Raw genomic sequence first — 16921 nt, forward strand, 5'->3', positions numbered from 1 at the left:
TAGCAAACTTCAGACGGGCCTGGACATGTACTGGCTTAAGCAGGGGGACACGTCTGGCACTGCAGGATTTGAGTCCCTGGCGGCGTAGTGTGTTACTGATGGTAGGCTTTGTTACTTTGGTCCCAGCTCTCTGCAGGTCATTCACTAGGTCCCCCCCGTGTGGTTCTGGGATTTTTGCTCACCGTTCTTGTGATCATTTTGACCCCACGGGGTGAGATCTTGCGTGTAGCCCCAGATCGAGGGAGATTATCAGTGGTCTTGTATGTCTTCCATTTCCTAATAATTGCTCCCACAGTTGATTTCTTCAAACCAAGCTGCTTACCTATTGCAGATTCAGTCTTCCCAGCCTGGTGCAGGTCTACAATTTTGTTTCTGGTGTCCTTTGACAGCTCTTTGGTCTTGGCCATAGTGGAGTTTGGAGTGTGACTGTTTGAGGTTGTGGACAGGTGTCTTTTATACTGATAACAAGTTAAAACAGGTGCCATTAATACAGGTAACGAGTGGAGGACAGAGGAGCCTCTTAAAGAAGAAGTTACAGGTCTGTGAGAGCCAGAAATCTTGCTTGTTTGTAGGTGACCAAATACTTATTTTCCACCATAATTTGCAAATAAATTCATAAAAAATTCTACAATGTGATTTTCTGGAGAAAAAAAAATCTCATTTTGTCTGTCATAGTTGACGTGTACCTATGATGAAAATTACAGGCCTCTCTCATCTTTTTAAGTGGGAGAACTTGCACAATTGGTGGCTGACTAAATACTTTTTTTCCCCACTGTATGCACGCACCACTTTTCCGTTATTAATTTATTTTGAATTTTTTTAAACAAGTTATATTTTTCATTTCACTTCAGCAATTTGAACTATTTTGTTTATGTCCATTACATGAAATCCAAATAAAAATCCATTTAAATTACAGGTTGTAATGCAACAAAATAGGAAAAACACCAAGGGGGATGAATACTTTTGCAAGGCACTGTACCCATAACATGATGCAGCCACCACCATGCTGGAAAATATGAAGAGTGGTACTCAGTGATATGTTGTGTTGGATTTTCCTTAAACATAATGCTTTGTATTCAGGACATAAAGTTTCTTTGCCACATTTCTTGCAGCTTTACAAACAGGAATCACAGGATGCATGTTTAGGAATATTTTTATACTGTATAGGCTTCCTTCTTTTCACGCTGTCATTTAGGTTAGTATTGTGGAGTAATGTTAATGTTGTTGAGCCATCCTCAGTTTTCTCCTATCACAGCCATTAAACCCGGTTTCCTTAATCTCCGGCAACTGAGTTAGGAAGGACGCCTGTATCATTGTAGTGACTGTGTGTATTGATACACCTTCCAAAGTGTAATTAATAACTTCACCATGCTCAAAGGGATATTCAATGTCTGCTTTTTTTATTTTTTATCACCCATCTACCGATAGGTGCCCTTCTTTGCGAGGCATTGGAAACCCTCCCTGGTCTTTGTGGTTGAATCTGTGTTTGAAATTCACTGCTTGACTGAGGAATCTTACATATAATTGTATGTGTGGGGTACAGAGATGAGGTAGTCATTCAAAAAACAGAGTGAGTCCATGCAACCTATTATGTGACTTGTTAAGCAGATATTTACTCCTGAACTTATTTAGGCTTGCCATAACAAAGGGGTTGAATACTTATCGACTCAAGACATTTCAGTTTTTCTTTTTGAATTAATTTGTACATATCTCTGAAAACATAATTCCACTTTGACATGATGGGGTATTGTGTGTAGGCCAGTGACCCAAAATCTCAATGTAATAAATGTTACATTCAAGCTGTAACACAACAAAATGTGGAAAAAGCCAAGGGGTGTAAATACTTTCTGAAGGCACTGTATATGTGGGATACACGTTGGGTCTTAGTGGGAATAGTATCATAGACTTTCTCTGTGGTCTGGGTAAGTGTGTCTTACTGAAAGGGATTAAAGACATAATGTGCTCAAGGCCATGCAGACTAAATTATTGATAAGACCTGTGTTCAGAGTTTGTTTCATTTTGAGGTGGAGGCCTGTACAAGCAATAGGGGGAAAACTGCAATGGAGGTACAACTCAACTCCTTATGACAACATTATGAGCAGTGTATAAATGCAACTTTGATTATGAGCAGTGTATAAATGCAACCTTGATTTCTCAGTATCAAACACAATGCATAAATGTCCTGTTTACCTCAGATGTTGATTGGTCTCCTCATCATCTGAGACTACTCCGTTGCACACTTCCCCTGTGGAGAAGCTAGCCTTCAGCTCTACTGCATCAAAGCCCCTCTCCGCTGCCTCCCTCTTCTTCCTCTTCCCAAACAGGCGTCGGAATGGCTGGAATTTGCCCTGCCCTCGCCTATCTGCAGGCGGAAAGAGAAATTATAACCAAAGCCACTAGCCACACACTATAAGCTTATCTCTCTTTATATCACACCCATGGATATGTTTGATTGCATCTAAATGAGTGGGCCGGAGTGTGTGTGAATGTGTGTAATTTACACAAGGTGTGTGAATGGATACAAAAGAACTCCACAGGAGATGAGGTGAAGAGAAAACCTTGGCTCAGTTGATAATACTTACCTTCATTAACAGTAAGTTTATGTGAACTCCTATGTAAAAGCCTAGTAGTGGGACTACTCAGAAGGACATGGTCGAGAACCAACATTCTGATCATATAACAGGCTGAATCATTCTGTCCTGACTGGACTTTTGGGAGTCACTCAGTAAATCACTCCCTCTGACTGACTGAGTCTGTCCTTCTCATATCCAAACATATACTGTAATCCATAGGTCTACATATAATATCACAACATTCGTTTCACTTGAATAAACAGACACTCTTTGGATAATGTAGAGACACAGGAGAGGAGCACTTTGGTTATAGTTCATCCATGAGGTGCTCTTTGATCATGGAGCCTCAACGCGACAGTGCGTTTTTTTATTCTTGCTATGCATAAGCCATAAACAATAAAGGGTTTTGAATTTTGCCACTGCATGAGGGTACCTTGATTCCTTCTGGAAGTTTGGTTGCACAAAGGCTTTTTTCTGCATTGTTTACTATCCAGCCTCAACTTATTTTTGTTCTATGGACAGTTAAACAGACACTCCTTTACAAAGCGACTTTAGAAAGTTCATAGTCTCGTGACAGACGACAGTTCAAATACTATAATACTGTTCATGTTATCGACACAGGAAGGTGTGCTGTGGACTTTTGAGGTTCCAGGTGGTTTTGACTTATCATTGGAGTTTGCACATAAATACTCCTCTATCGTGACGTGTACCCAATTGATTCATAAATCATCCCAAGGAGAGTTATTATACCAACTTCCCTCAAACAGCTGGACTGTAAGAAATAGAACGTTCACCACAACAATGACTCAGTCCAAATCAACCTTGCCCCAAGAAGAAATAAAAAATCCCACCTACAGTTTATTTAAGCAATAAGGCCAGAGGGGGTATGGTATATCGGATGTGGCAGGGCTTGAAAACTATTACAGACTACAAAGGGAAGCACAGCCGCGAGCTGCCCAGTGACACAAGCCTACCAGACGAGCTAAACCACTTCTATGCTTGCTTCGAGGCAAGCAACACTGAAGCATGCATGAGAGCACCAGCTGTTCCGGATGACTATGTGATCACGCTCTCCGTAGCCAATGTGAGTAAGACTTTTAAGCAGGTCAACATTCACAATGCCGCAGGGCCAGACGGATTACCAGGACGTGTACTCCGAGCATGTGCTGACCAACTGGCAAGTGTCTTCACTGACATTTTCAACATGTCCCTGACTGAGTCTGTAATACCAACATGTTTCAAGCAGACCACCATAGTCCCCGTGCCCAAGGACACTAAGATAACCTGCCTAAATGACTACCGACCCGTAGCACTGATGTCTGTAGCCATGAAGTGCTTTGAAAGGCTGATCATGGCTCACATCAACACCATTATCCCAGAAACCCTAGACCCACTCCAATTTGCATACCGCCCCAATAGATCCACAGATGATGCAATCTCTATTGCACTCCACACTGCCCTTTCCCACTTGGACAAGAGGAACACCTACGTGAGAATGCTATTCATTGACTACAGCTCAGCGTTCAACACCATAGTGCCCTCAAAGCTCATCACTAAGCTAAGGATCCTGGGACTAAACACCTCCCTCTGCAACTGGATCCTGGACTTCCTGACGGGCCGCCCCCAGGTGGTAAGGGTAGGTAACAACACATCTGCCACGCTGATCCTCAACACAGGGGCCCCTCAGGGGTGCGTGCTCAGTCCCCTCCTGTACTCCCTGTTCACCCATGACTGCATGGCCAGGCACGACTCCAACACCATCATTAAGTTTGCCGACGACACAACAGTGGTAGGCCTGATCACCGACAACGATGAGACAGCCTATAGGGAGTAGGTCAGAGACCTGGCCGTGTGACCCAGGATAACAACCTCTCCCTCAACGTGACAAAGACAAAGGAGATGATTGTGGACTACAGCAAAAAAAAGAGGACTGAGCACGCCCCCATTCTCATCGATGGGGCTGTAGTGGAACAGGTTGAGAGCTTCAAGTTCCTTGGTGTCCTTATCATGCTCCAAACACACCAAGACAGTCGTGAAGAGGGCACGACAAAGCCTATTCCCCTTCAGGAGACTGAAAAGATTTGGCATGGGTCCTCAGATCCTCAAAAGGTTCTACAGCTGCACCATCGAGAGCATCCTGACTGGTTGCATCACCGCCTGGTATGGCAACTGCTCGGCCTCCGACCGCAAGGCACTACAGAGGGTAGTGCGTACGGCCCAGTCCATCACTGGGGCCAAGCTTCCTGCCATCCAGGACCTCTATACCAGGCGGTGTCAAAGACTCCAGCCATCCTAGTCATAGACTGTTCTCTGTGCTACCGCACGGCAAGCGGTACCGGAGCGCCAAGTCTAGGTCCAAAAGGCTTCTCAACAGCTTCTACCCCCAAGCCATAAGACTCCTGAACAGCTAATCATGGCTACCCGGCCTACTTGCACTGCCCCCCCACCCCATCTTTTTATGCTGCTGCTACTCTGTTAATTATTTATGCATAGTCACTTTAACTCTACCCACATGTACATATTACCTCAACTACCTCAACTAGCCGGTGCCCCCCGCACATTGACTCTGCACCGGTACCCCCCCCGTATATAGCCTCCCTACTATTGTTTTATTTTACTTCTGCTCTTTTTTTCTCAACACTTTTTTGTTGTTGTTGTCTTATTTGACTTTTTTTATTAAAAAATAAATGCATTGTTGGTTAAGGGCTGTAAGTAAGCATTTCACGGTAATGTCTACACCTGTTGTATTCGGCACATGTGGCAAATAACATTTGATTTGATATGGCCAATATACCACGGCTAAGGGCTGTTCTTATGCATGTCGCAACGCAGAGTGCCTAGATACAGTCATTAGCTGTGGTATATTGGCCATATACCACAAACCCCAGAGGTGCCTTATTGCTATTATATACTGGTTACCAATGTAATTACAAGAGTAAAAATAAATGTTTTGTCATACCCGTGATATATGGTCTGATATACCACAGCTTTCAGCCAATCAGCATTCAGGGCTCGAACCACCCAGTTTATAAAATCGCATAACCAGCAGTTTACTACAAATGCAGAAATAATGGCGGTGATGCTCTGCTCATCATGGCTGCCTACTTGTCCTGTCCTTGTCAGATGGTGTTTTGCACCGTGCTCTACCAACTGAGTCACACAGGAACATCAGTATTACACTAGTGTGTATACACCCTTATGTTATACTAGGGAAATTGTGTTTACATAGCTAGGGCTGACAGTGAGGACTTGTGAAGAGCAGAATCAACAACCTCTGCGTAGTGACTTCCTTACCAATTGAACATAGTCACTGCCCAAGCCTGAAGTGGGGTTGTTTCAGATGCATACAGTCCACATTCGAAGTTTCCAAAAGCCAAACGGCAAAAACATTCAATGAGATCCAGGGATATGGTGCAACAAAAAAATGATTTATTCTTCTTATATCTAACAAAAAATGATTATCCAATCAGCTTAAGGCATAGATTAGTTGACATGAAAATACATAATACGGTCTGTTTCTTTGTATGTATGTATGTATGTATGTATGTATGTATGTATGTATGTATGTATGTACACTACCGTTCAAACGTTTGGGGTCACTTAGAAATGTCCTTGTTTTCGAAATATATATATATTTTTTGTCCATTAAAATAACATCAAATTGATCAGAAATACAGTGTAGACATTGTTAACATTGTAAATGGCTATTGTAGCTGGAAACGGCTGATTTCTAATGGAATATCTACATAGGCGTACAGAGGCCCATTATCAGCAACCATCAGTCCTGTGTATTCGGATCACAAAGAAGAACATTTGTGAGACGCAGACCAAATGAAAAGATGCTGGAGGAGTGCTTGATGCCATCTGTCAAGCATGGTGGAGGCAATGTGATGGTCTGGGGGTGCTTTGGTGATGGTAAAGTGGGAGATTTGTACAGGGAGAAGGGATCTTGAAGAAGGAAGGCTATCACTCCATTTTGCAACGCCATGCCATACCCTGTGGACAGCGTTTGATTGGAGCCAATTTCCTCCTACAACCGGACAATGACCCAAAGCACAGCTCCAAACTATGCAATAACTATTTAGGGAAGAAGAAGTCAGCTGGTATTCTGTCTATAATGGAGTGGCCAGCACAGTCACCGGATCTCACCCCTATTGAGCTGTTGTGGGAGCAGCTTGACCGTATGGTATGTAAGAAGTGCCCATCAAGCCAATCCAACTTGTGGGAGGTGCTTCAGGAAGCATGGGGTGAAATCTCTTCAGATTACCTCAACAAATTGACAACTAGAATGCCGAAGGTCTGCAAGGCTGTAATTGCTGCGGAGGATTCTTTGACAAAAGCAAAGTTTGAAGGACACAATTATTATTTATATTAAAAATCATTATTTCTAACCTTGTCAATGACTACATTTCCTATGCATTTTGCTATATTTCCTATTCAAACTCATTTCATGTATGTTTTCATGGAAAACAAGGACATTTCTAAGTGACCCCAAACTTTTGAACGGTAGTGTATATATTTATACAGTGCCTTTGGAAAGTTTTCAGACCCCTTGACTTTTTCCACATTTTGTTACGTTACAGCCTTATTCTAAAATGGATTAAACAAAACAAAAATCCTGAGCAATCTACACACAATACCCCATAATGACAAAGCAAAACAGTTTTTTTTTGTTGTGCAAATGTATTAAAAATAGAAAAACAGAAATACCTTATTTACATACAGTGGGGAAAAAAAGTATTTAGTCAGCCACCAATTGTGCAAGTTCTCCCACTTAAAAAGATGAGAGAGGCCTGTAATTTTCAGCATAGGTACACGTCAACTATGACAGACAAATTGAGGATTGTAGGATTTTTTATGAATTTATTTGCAAATTATGGTGGAAAATAAGTATTTGGTCAATAACAAAAGTTTCTCAATACTTTGTTATATACCCTTTGTTGGCAATGACACAGGTCAAACGTTTTCTGTAAGTCTTCACAAGGTTTTCACACACTGTTGCTGGTATTTTGGCCCATTCCTCCATGCAGATCTCCTCTAGAGCAGTGATGTTTTGGGGCTGTTGCTCGGCAACACGGACATTCAACTCCCTACAAAGATGTTCTATGGGGTTGAGATCTGGAGACTGGCTAGGCCACTCCAGGATCTTGAAATGCTTCTTACGAAGCCACTCCTTCGTTGCCCGGGCGGTGTGTTTGGGATCATTGTCATGCTGAAAGACCCAGCCACGTTTCATCTTCAATGCCCTTGCTGATGGAAGGAGGTTTCACTCAAAATCTCACGATACATGGCCCCATTCATTCTTTCCTTTACACGGATCAGTCGTCCTGGTCCCTTTGCAGAAAAACAGCCCCAAAGCATGATGTTTCCACCCCCATGCTTCACAGTAGGTATGGTGTTCATTGGATGCAACTCAGCATTCTTTGTCCTCCAAACACGACGAGTTGAGTTTTTACCAAAAAGTTATATTTTGGTTTCATCTGACCATATGACATTCTCCCAATCCTCTTCTGGATCTGCAGGATTTGAGTCCCTGGCGGCGTAGTGTGTTACTGATGGTAGGCTTTGTTACTTTGGTCCCAGCTCTCTGCAGGTCATTCACTAGGTCCCCCCGTGTGGTTCTGGGATTTTTGCTTGTGATCATTTTGACCCCACGGGGTGAGATCTTGCGTGTAGCCCCATATCGAGGGAGATTATCAGTGGTCTTGTATGTCTTCCATTTCCTGATAATTGCTCCCACAGTTGATTTCTTCAAACCAAGCTGCTTACCTATTGCAGATTCAGTCTTCCCAGCCTGGTGCAGGTCTACAATTTTGTTTCTGGTGTCCTTTGACAGCTCTTTGGTCTTGGCCATAGTGGAGTTTGGAGTGTGACTGTTTGAGGTTGTGGACAGGTGTCTTTTATACTGATAACAAGTTCAAACAGGTGCCATTAATACAGGTAACGAGTGGAGGACAGAGGAGCCTCTTAAAGAAGAAGTTACAGGTCTGTGAGAGCCAGAAATCTTGCTTGTTTGTAGGTGACCAAATACTTATTTTCCACCATAATTTGCAAATAAATTCATTAAAAATCCTACAATGTGATTTTCTGGATTTTCTTCCCTCAATTTGTCTGTCATAGTTGACGTGTACCTATGATGAAAATTACAGGCCTCTCTCATCTTTTTAAGTGGGAAAACTTGCACAATTGGTGGCTGACTAAATACTTTTTTCCCCCACTAAGTATCCAGACCCTTTGCAATTGATCTCAGGTGCATCCTGTTTCCATTGATTATCCTTGAGCTGTTTCTACAACTTGATTGGAGTCCACCTGTGGTAAATTCAATTGATTGGACATGATTTGGAAAGGCACACACCTGTCTATATAAGGTCCCACAGTTGACAGTGCATATCAGAGCAGAAATCAAGCCATGAGGTCAAAGGAATTGTCCGTAGAGGTCCGAGACAGGATTGTGTCGAGGCACAGATCTGGGGAAAGGTACCAAAAAATTTCTGCAGCATTGAAGATCCCCAAGAACACAGTGGCCTCCATTATTCTTAAATGGAAGAAGTTTGGAACTACCAAGACTCTTCCTAGAGCTGACTGCCCAGTCAAACTGAGCAATCGGGGGAGAAGGGCCTTGGTCAGGGAGGTGACCAAGAACCCGATGGTGACAGAGCTCTAGAGATCCTCTGTGGAGATGGGAGAACCTTCCAGAAAGACAACCATCTCTGCAGCACTCCACCAATCAGGCCTTTATGGTAGAGTGGCCAGACGGAAGCCACTCCTCAGTAAAAGGCACATGACAGCCCGCTTGGAGTTTGCCCAATTAGGCAGCTAAAGGACTCTCAGACCATGAGAAACAAGATTCTCTGGTCTGATGAAACCAAGATTGAACTCTTTGGCCTGAATGCCAAGCGTCACGTCTGGAGGAAACCAGGCACCGCTCATCACCTGGCCAATACCATCCCTACGGTGAAGTATGGTGGTGGCAGTATCATGCTGTGGGGATGTTTTTCAGCGGCAGGGCCTGGGAGACTAGTCAGGATCGAGGGAAAGATGAACGGAGCAGAGTACAGAGATCCTTGATGAAAACCTGCTCCAGAGCACTCAGGACCTCAGACTTGGGCAAAGGTTCACCTTCCAACAGGACAACGACCCTAAGCACACAGCCAAGACAACGCAGGAGTGGCTTCGGGACAAGTCTCTGAATGTCCTTGAGTGGCCCAGCCAGAGCCCGGACTTGAACCCGATCGAACATCTCTGGAGAGACCTGAAAATAGCTGTGCAGCGACGCTCCCCATCCAACCTGACAGAGAGGATCTGCAGAGAAGAATGGGAGAAACTCCCGAAATACAGGTGTGCCAAGCTTGTAGCGTCATACATAATATCATAAATGTGATATTTCAGTTGTTTTGTTTCATATAAATTTGCAAACATTTCTAATAACCTGTTTTTGCTTTGTCATTATGGGGTATTGTGTGTAGATTGATGAGGGGAAAAAACTATTTAATAAATTGTAGAATATGGTTGTAACGTATCAAAATGTGGAAAAAGTGAAGGGATCTGAATAATTTCCGAATGCACTGTATTCCAGGCATTTATATATAAATTCCAGTCGTACTTGATCAAAAGCCTTCTCAAAGTCAGCTAAGAATACCAAGCCTAGTTTCCCAGATTTTTCATAGTGTTCTATTGTTTCCAGTACTTGTCTTATATTATCTCCAATGTATTGTCCATGTAAAAAAATATGTCTGATTAGGATGAATAATATCCGACAATACTTTTTTAATTCTATGCGCTATGGAATTTGTCCGAATTTTTGCATCACAACACTTAAGTGTAAAGGGGCCTCCAATTTTTTTAATGGACTGGATCTTTATATTTACCACTTGGGTCCTGTTTCAGTAGTAATGAAATCAGACCTTCTTGTTGAGTATCTGATAATCTACAATTTTTATAGGAATGGTTAAAACATGCTAATAACGGTCCTCTGAATACATCAAAAAAGGTTTGGTATACCTCAACTGGCATGCCATCTAGCCCTAGAGTTTTCCCAGACTTAAAGGCTTTAATTGCATCAATAAGTTCCTCCTCTGTAGTTTGGCCTTCACATGGGTCTTTCTGTACAGCTGTTAATTTTACATTATTAATATAAAAAAAATCCATACAATTAACTTCGGTTAGTGAACATGGAGGAGACTGAAACGAAAACATATGCTTAAAGTACTTTGCTTCCTCTTTCAAAATATTGTTTGGTGAATCATGGGTGACTCCATAATTTGTAACAAGTTTCAGTAAATTATTTTTGGTAGCATTTCTATGTTGAAGAAAAAAAAAAAAAAGTTTCATTTTTTACCGTATTCCATCCAGTTCGCTTTATTTTTTATAATATATTACACTCAACCTTTCTTGAATAAGTCCCTCCATTTCTTTTTGTTTTTCCTACAACTTATTCTGTGCCTCTATGGTACAGTTTTTATTGCTATCTACAGTGGCTTGCGAAAGGATTCACCCCCCTTGGCATTTTTCCTATTTTGTTGCCTTACAACCTGGAATTAAAATTGATTTTATGGGGGTTTGTATAATTTGATTTACACAACATGCCTACCACTTTGAAGATGCAAAATATTTTTTCTTGTGAAACAAACAAGAAATAAGACAAAAAAAACAGAACTTAAGCGTGCATAACTATTCACCCCCCCAAAGTCAATACTTTGTAGAGCCACCTTTTGCAGCAATTACAGCTGCAAGTCTCTTGGGGTATATCTCTATAAGCTTGGCACATCTAGCCACTGGGATTGTTGCCCATTCTTCAAGGCAAAACTGCTCCAGCTCCTTCAAGTTGGATGGGTTCCGCTGGTGTACAGCAATCTTTAAGTAATACTACAGATTCTCAATTGGATTGAGGTCTGGTCTTTGACTAGGCCATTCCAAGACATTTAAATGTTTCCCCTTAAACCACTCGAGTGTTGCTTTAGCAGTATGCTTAGGGTCACTGTCCTGCTGGAAGGTGAACCTCCGTCCCAGTCTCAAATCTCTGGAAGACTGAAACAGGTTTCCCTCAAGAATTTCCCTGTATTTAGCACCATCCATCATTCCTTCAATTCTGACCAGTTTCCCAGTCCCTGCCGATGAAAAACATCCCCACAGCATGATGGTGCCACCACCATGCTTCACTGTGGGGATGGTGGTCTCAGGGTGATGAGAGGTGTTGAGTTTGCGCCAGACATGGCGTTTTCCTTGATGGCCAAAAAGCTCAATTTTAGTCTCATCTGACCAGAGTACCTTCTTCCATATGTTTGAGGAGTCTCCCATATGCCTTTGGCGAACACCAAACGTGTTTGCTTATTTTTTTCTTTAAGCAATGGCTTTTTTCTGGCCACTCTTCCGTAAAGCCCAGCTCTGTGGAGTGTACGGCTTAAAGTGGTCCTATGGACAGATACTCCAATCTCTGCTATGGAGCTTTGCAGCTCCTTCAGGGTTATCTGGTCTCTTTGTTGCCTTTCTGATTAATGCTCTCCTTGCCTGGTCCATGAGTTTTGGTGGGCGGCCCTCTCTTGGCAGGTTTGTTGTGGTGCCATATTCTTTAACATTTTTAATAATGGATTTAATGGTGCTCCGTGGGATGTTCAAAGTTTCGTTTTATAACCCAACCCTGATCTGTACTTCTCCACAACGTTGTCCCTGACCTGTTTGGAGAGCTCCTTGGTCTTCATGGTGCCGCTTGCTTGGTGGTGCCCCTTGCTTAGTGGTGTTGCAGACTCTGGGGCCTTTCAGAACAGGTGTATATATACTGAGATCATGTGGCACTTAGTTTGCACACAGGTGGACTTTATTTAACTAATTATGTGACTTCTGAAGGTAATTGGTTGCACCAGATCTTATTTAGGGGCTTCATAGCAAAGGGGGTGAATACATATGCACGCACCACTTTTCCGTTATTTATTTTGTAGAATTTCTTGAAACAAGTTATTTTTTTAATTTGACTTCACCAATTTGGACTATTTTGTGTATGTCCATTACATGAAATCCAAATAAAAATCCATTTAAATTACAGGTTGTAATGCAACAAAATAGGAAAAACGCCAAAGGGGATGAATACTTTTGCAAGGTACTGTATCTGTACTGTTAGTCCTTCTTTTTACTTTGTTAATATGAACTCTTTTGACCTAAATTGCTTTTGTTTTAAAGATGAGTGTTGAATTGCATGGCCTTTAAAGGCACATTTAAAAGTGTCCCATACAATAATGGGACCTGCTATACCTATGTTATGTCGGAAAAGGTCAGTTATAAATTATTCTGTCCTAGTTGAAAACAAGTTATCATACAATAGGCTTTGATAAAATGTCCAATATCCTCTCCCACGTGGAAATTCTGTAAGAGTAATGTATATGCCAATTATTTGATGATCCATTAAGCCAAGTTAGTGCAGGTCCACTTAAGCCATGGCCCAGTGAGTCCCAGGAGCTGGGCCGTGGAGGTGGAAACACAAAAGTGTGAGGCTTTTTGGTAAAACACTAGGGTAAACCCTCAGTGGAAATGCACCATTATTAAAGTGTAGGGAGCTCCTAATGTGAACATTAGTGCTCAGCATGTCCACAGAGCATTTTAGATCTGCCAAGTGGTAGAATGCTAGCACACCAGACCAGCTAGGCCACAACAAAACAAAACAATATGATATCTACAGAATCCCCTGCTATAATATTGAGTGATGAAGCTCTACTACAGCGAAGACAGGACACTATATCGACAGCCATGCTCAAGAGAATTTCCTGTTTATCAGAGTATAAAATGCGGTCCCCTGAGTGCAGAAGCTCATCTCTGGAAATGTTAATGGCAGTGTGTACAAGGACACATCACAGTGTCCATCTAATTTATTCTCTCTACAAATTCATTAGAGATTCACACCCTGAGTTCTAACCTCATAATGCACTTATGGACAAGAAAGTCTCATGGACTAGGAAGCTTGTTGCTCATTTATCTACAAGGCGGTTGCTTATTGCTACTATAACAACATAATGATTACATTACAAGAGCAAAATATAATTTTGTTGGTATTGGCCATGTGAATTATAGACCGATATCCAGGCTTGAAATATTAATTCAGTAAATTACTTTTGTCAAAAACATAAATCATAGTGTACCTACCTACTGCACAACCACAGACGATGCATACCCCTCCACTGGCTCACACTGATAGGGCATGATTTCAGTTGGTCATGATTGAGTCATGACAACAGAGCAGTTTTCATGCCACAGCGTTGAACTTAAGATAAGAGGAAGACCTTTGATTCCAATCTTTGTTGCCTTGTTAGCTTTCCTTACCAGTCAGATATAAACGTCAAGCCATATAATATAAACATTCCCACATCAGGGGTGGTTAGGGGGTGTGTTTTCCTGGATTAGTGCATATGTTCCTATGTTTGTCTGCATGAGCAAAAGCTAAAGAACATACGCTCATCCAAGTACTTTTTTTGCAGGTGCTGGAGTTATGGGTGAATTCATGAAAAATAACAAGGACAACGCTGCACACTGCTGTTCATGCAACCAGGTGAGTTTATTGTTACAATGTTTCGACCCTTAGGTCTTCATGAGCAGCCATGTGTCTGTACGAGCAGCTATGTGTGTATCTATGTCAGTGTGTATGTATGTGTGTATCTATGTCAGTGTGTATGTATGTGTGTGTGTTTAACTACACTAGAATAGTAAACAAACACAAATTTGACATACTAGGGACATTTTGTTAGCCCCCACAAGATGAAATGCTATGTCTAGGGGGTTTAGGGTTAAGGTTAGAATTAGTGTTAGGGTTAGAATTCGGTTTAGGGTTACCAGGCTACTCTACACCACTGTGAAGACAAAAGTATCCCTTTCAGGGCTATAAGTAGCAACCAGTGTGGGATTTCACTCTGCGTGTGTTGCTGCACAGGGTCATTGTGGGAAATTATACAATAAACTCCCAATTGTCATCCCTGGCGGCTGTGTGTTTTTGAGTACTGTGCTGTGTTAAAAGCATCAGCATCCATCTATCCTTAGTGATTCAAATACTATACTGTATGTCGACTCTTAACTCCTGACCATGTAAATCTTATCAAATGTCCACCTTTACCAAGACCTCAGACAAATCATAACCTGTCCTCATATCCAATCCACCACATCGGTGATATAATTCAATAACATAATTAGTGGTACCTAATCATTTATTAACAATGGTGCAATTTAGAGAAACAAAGGCCTTAACAGAACAGTGCACCAACCGTTTACCAACAGGATGTCAACAGTGTGCCAGTCTGTTGAACCAGACTGCTGACTGAGCCAACCCTGAGAGACTACTGGGCTCAGCCGCTGTGTTTCAGCGTGTGTTATTGAGTAAACAGATGAGCTGCTCCAGCCTATTTATCTCTGACTGTCAGACTGTTTCTCACTCCCTCTGTGAAGTGCTGAGTGTTATTGTACTGTGGCACTGATATCCTATTTCCCAACAGCATGGTCTGCTCTGCTCTCCCAGCATCAGGCCCTGTCCTGCATTGCTTCTGCTCTGTTTCGCTAGCCGGCCCATACTGCACTCACTGCCTCTGGCGTGCTCACATACTCATGAGTGAAACTGTAAAGGACACGTTTTCTGCAGAGTAGAACACTCAGTAGCACTCCACACGTCTACTCTAGCTAGCCGACTCCAGTCTATGAATGGTCCGCATAAAACATCTTGTACATAGTAAAGCTATTACTACTAATATTCTACTCCCAACGCAGACCTACCGTACATTTTGAACTACAGCGCAACATTTCATTAGACTGTTTGTGAATGGAGAAAGGAAATGCTTCAAGCCCAAGCATAAAGTGGAGAGATGTGGGCCGTGTATTGATTTACCAAGGCCATAGTCAACTAAAACTATTCTATTGATCCATTTTAGTTATTTACTGTAGCTTGTATATTCAATAATCTACTGCCATTTACTGCTCGCTGTCCTGATTCATGTTGTTTTCTTCCCTTTCGTTTTTGTTCCTGTCAATTCAATCAATTCAGAATGTATCAGTTCACCATAAGAAAGTAAATATCAATAGGGGATAAAAGAGCAGCTCTTCAAGCAGGAGCATAGTGCAGAAAACACACAGGGTCACGCAGAGGCCTTAGCACATCACACACATCTAAGATAGGTCTATGTAAGCTTTTGATATCAGTTACTGTACTACCCATCACAACACCATGCATTTCTTAAAGAGACACTTAAAGAGAGCTCTAAATATAAGCCAACAAAGGCCTCATTGTATCCTCCTGATGTTATAATTCATTCTAGTCTAAGTCCTGTCTCTTTAAGGCTGTGTCTAAAATCACTCTTGTTTTCCTATTTACCTGGGCTTTCGGATACGGTTACCTCTAAATGAGTTTCTCTGGCGTCCGTAGCCATGGTATCGGCACACCTTGTCTGTGGTGAGAGAAAAAGGGAGTGAACATGGGGGTTGTAGTTGTCTTTAGTGTGAGAGTCCCTTGTCAGGAAGGAAAAAGAGAAGATGCTGTGGACAGAGCAGCACTCACTGAGTGAAGGGAGAAACATGAGAGTTCACGCAAAGGGCGCAGTTTGAATAGAACACTTGTTCCTTGCTCTCCTCTCCCTCTCATCCTCTATCTGGCTATGCTCCTCTCGCCCCTCTTTCGGAGGGTCCCTTGGTGACTAGCTTGTCAATGGCATCGGGAACCCCTCAGAGACCACTGTGCTACACACATTTTGTGTACAAACATCACTGCTATTATAAAGCCAAACAAACACTTAAGATAGCTGGAAAGAGTTTTGCAATTAAATTAGACTAACACACCTTTCAAATGACACCTAACGCACCTTTCAAATCAATATAATCATAACTGAACAAAATCCCAGGATACTCACAGTCACAGTATTCTCTCCCTCTGGCTCTCTCCTCCTCCTCTCCTTCCCTTACTGCAGCTGTGGATAATGTGTTAACTCAGAAGGGAAGCACTTTGTTGCTCCAGACCTGCATTTGATTAGAGATCCTCCACGTAAGCACAACGTGGATAATACTCGTCACACATGACTGCTGTGCTCCCTCAGATCATATCCACATGGTACACCCACCAAGACTCCCACCACTTCTAAAAGACACAATTTAAGAAACATAATGTATCGACATGAAAGATGCTGGTTTTATCTTGTATGTTTGGTAAAACACAAACCACCAGAGAATCTTCAAAACACCTCCATCCCACACACAGCTCTCTGGCTGCAACACCTCTCATCCAACACTTGTCAGTCTCTAGACACCAGCACGTTGTTGAGCCACAGATTTTCAGATGTACAGTGGAAACACATGGTGTGTAAAATTCTAAGCACTTGGGCCGAAAGCCTGGC

At 42.2% G+C, this 16921-nt stretch overlaps 1 protein-coding gene across 3 annotated transcripts in view; it reads right to left on the reverse strand.

Annotated features, from left to right (window-relative positions):
• Positions 1 to 16921, reverse strand: part of cracd (capping protein inhibiting regulator of actin dynamics) — a 35850-nt gene that overhangs the window by 8176 nt on the left and 10753 nt on the right. Inside the window, exons 3-5 of one of the 3 annotated variants that reach the window (XM_041848767.2) lie at positions 16442 to 16547; positions 15910 to 15982; positions 2191 to 2362 (exon numbers count right to left, since the gene is read on the reverse strand). In XM_041848767.2, the coding sequence (XP_041704701.1) occupies positions 2191 to 2362; positions 15910 to 15964 (227 nt within the window). In that variant the 5' untranslated portion in view covers positions 15965 to 15982; positions 16442 to 16547. Of the gene's footprint in view, positions 1 to 2190; positions 2363 to 15909; positions 16156 to 16441; positions 16548 to 16921 lie in introns of those variants that run through there. The other 2 variants (XM_041848766.2, XM_045207717.1) reach the window with 2 other exon arrangements.

The sequence above is a fragment of the Coregonus clupeaformis genome, chromosome 26 (assembly GCF_020615455.1).
Source record: "Coregonus clupeaformis isolate EN_2021a chromosome 26, ASM2061545v1, whole genome shotgun sequence".
Taxonomy (NCBI): Eukaryota; Metazoa; Chordata; class Actinopteri; order Salmoniformes; family Salmonidae; genus Coregonus; species Coregonus clupeaformis.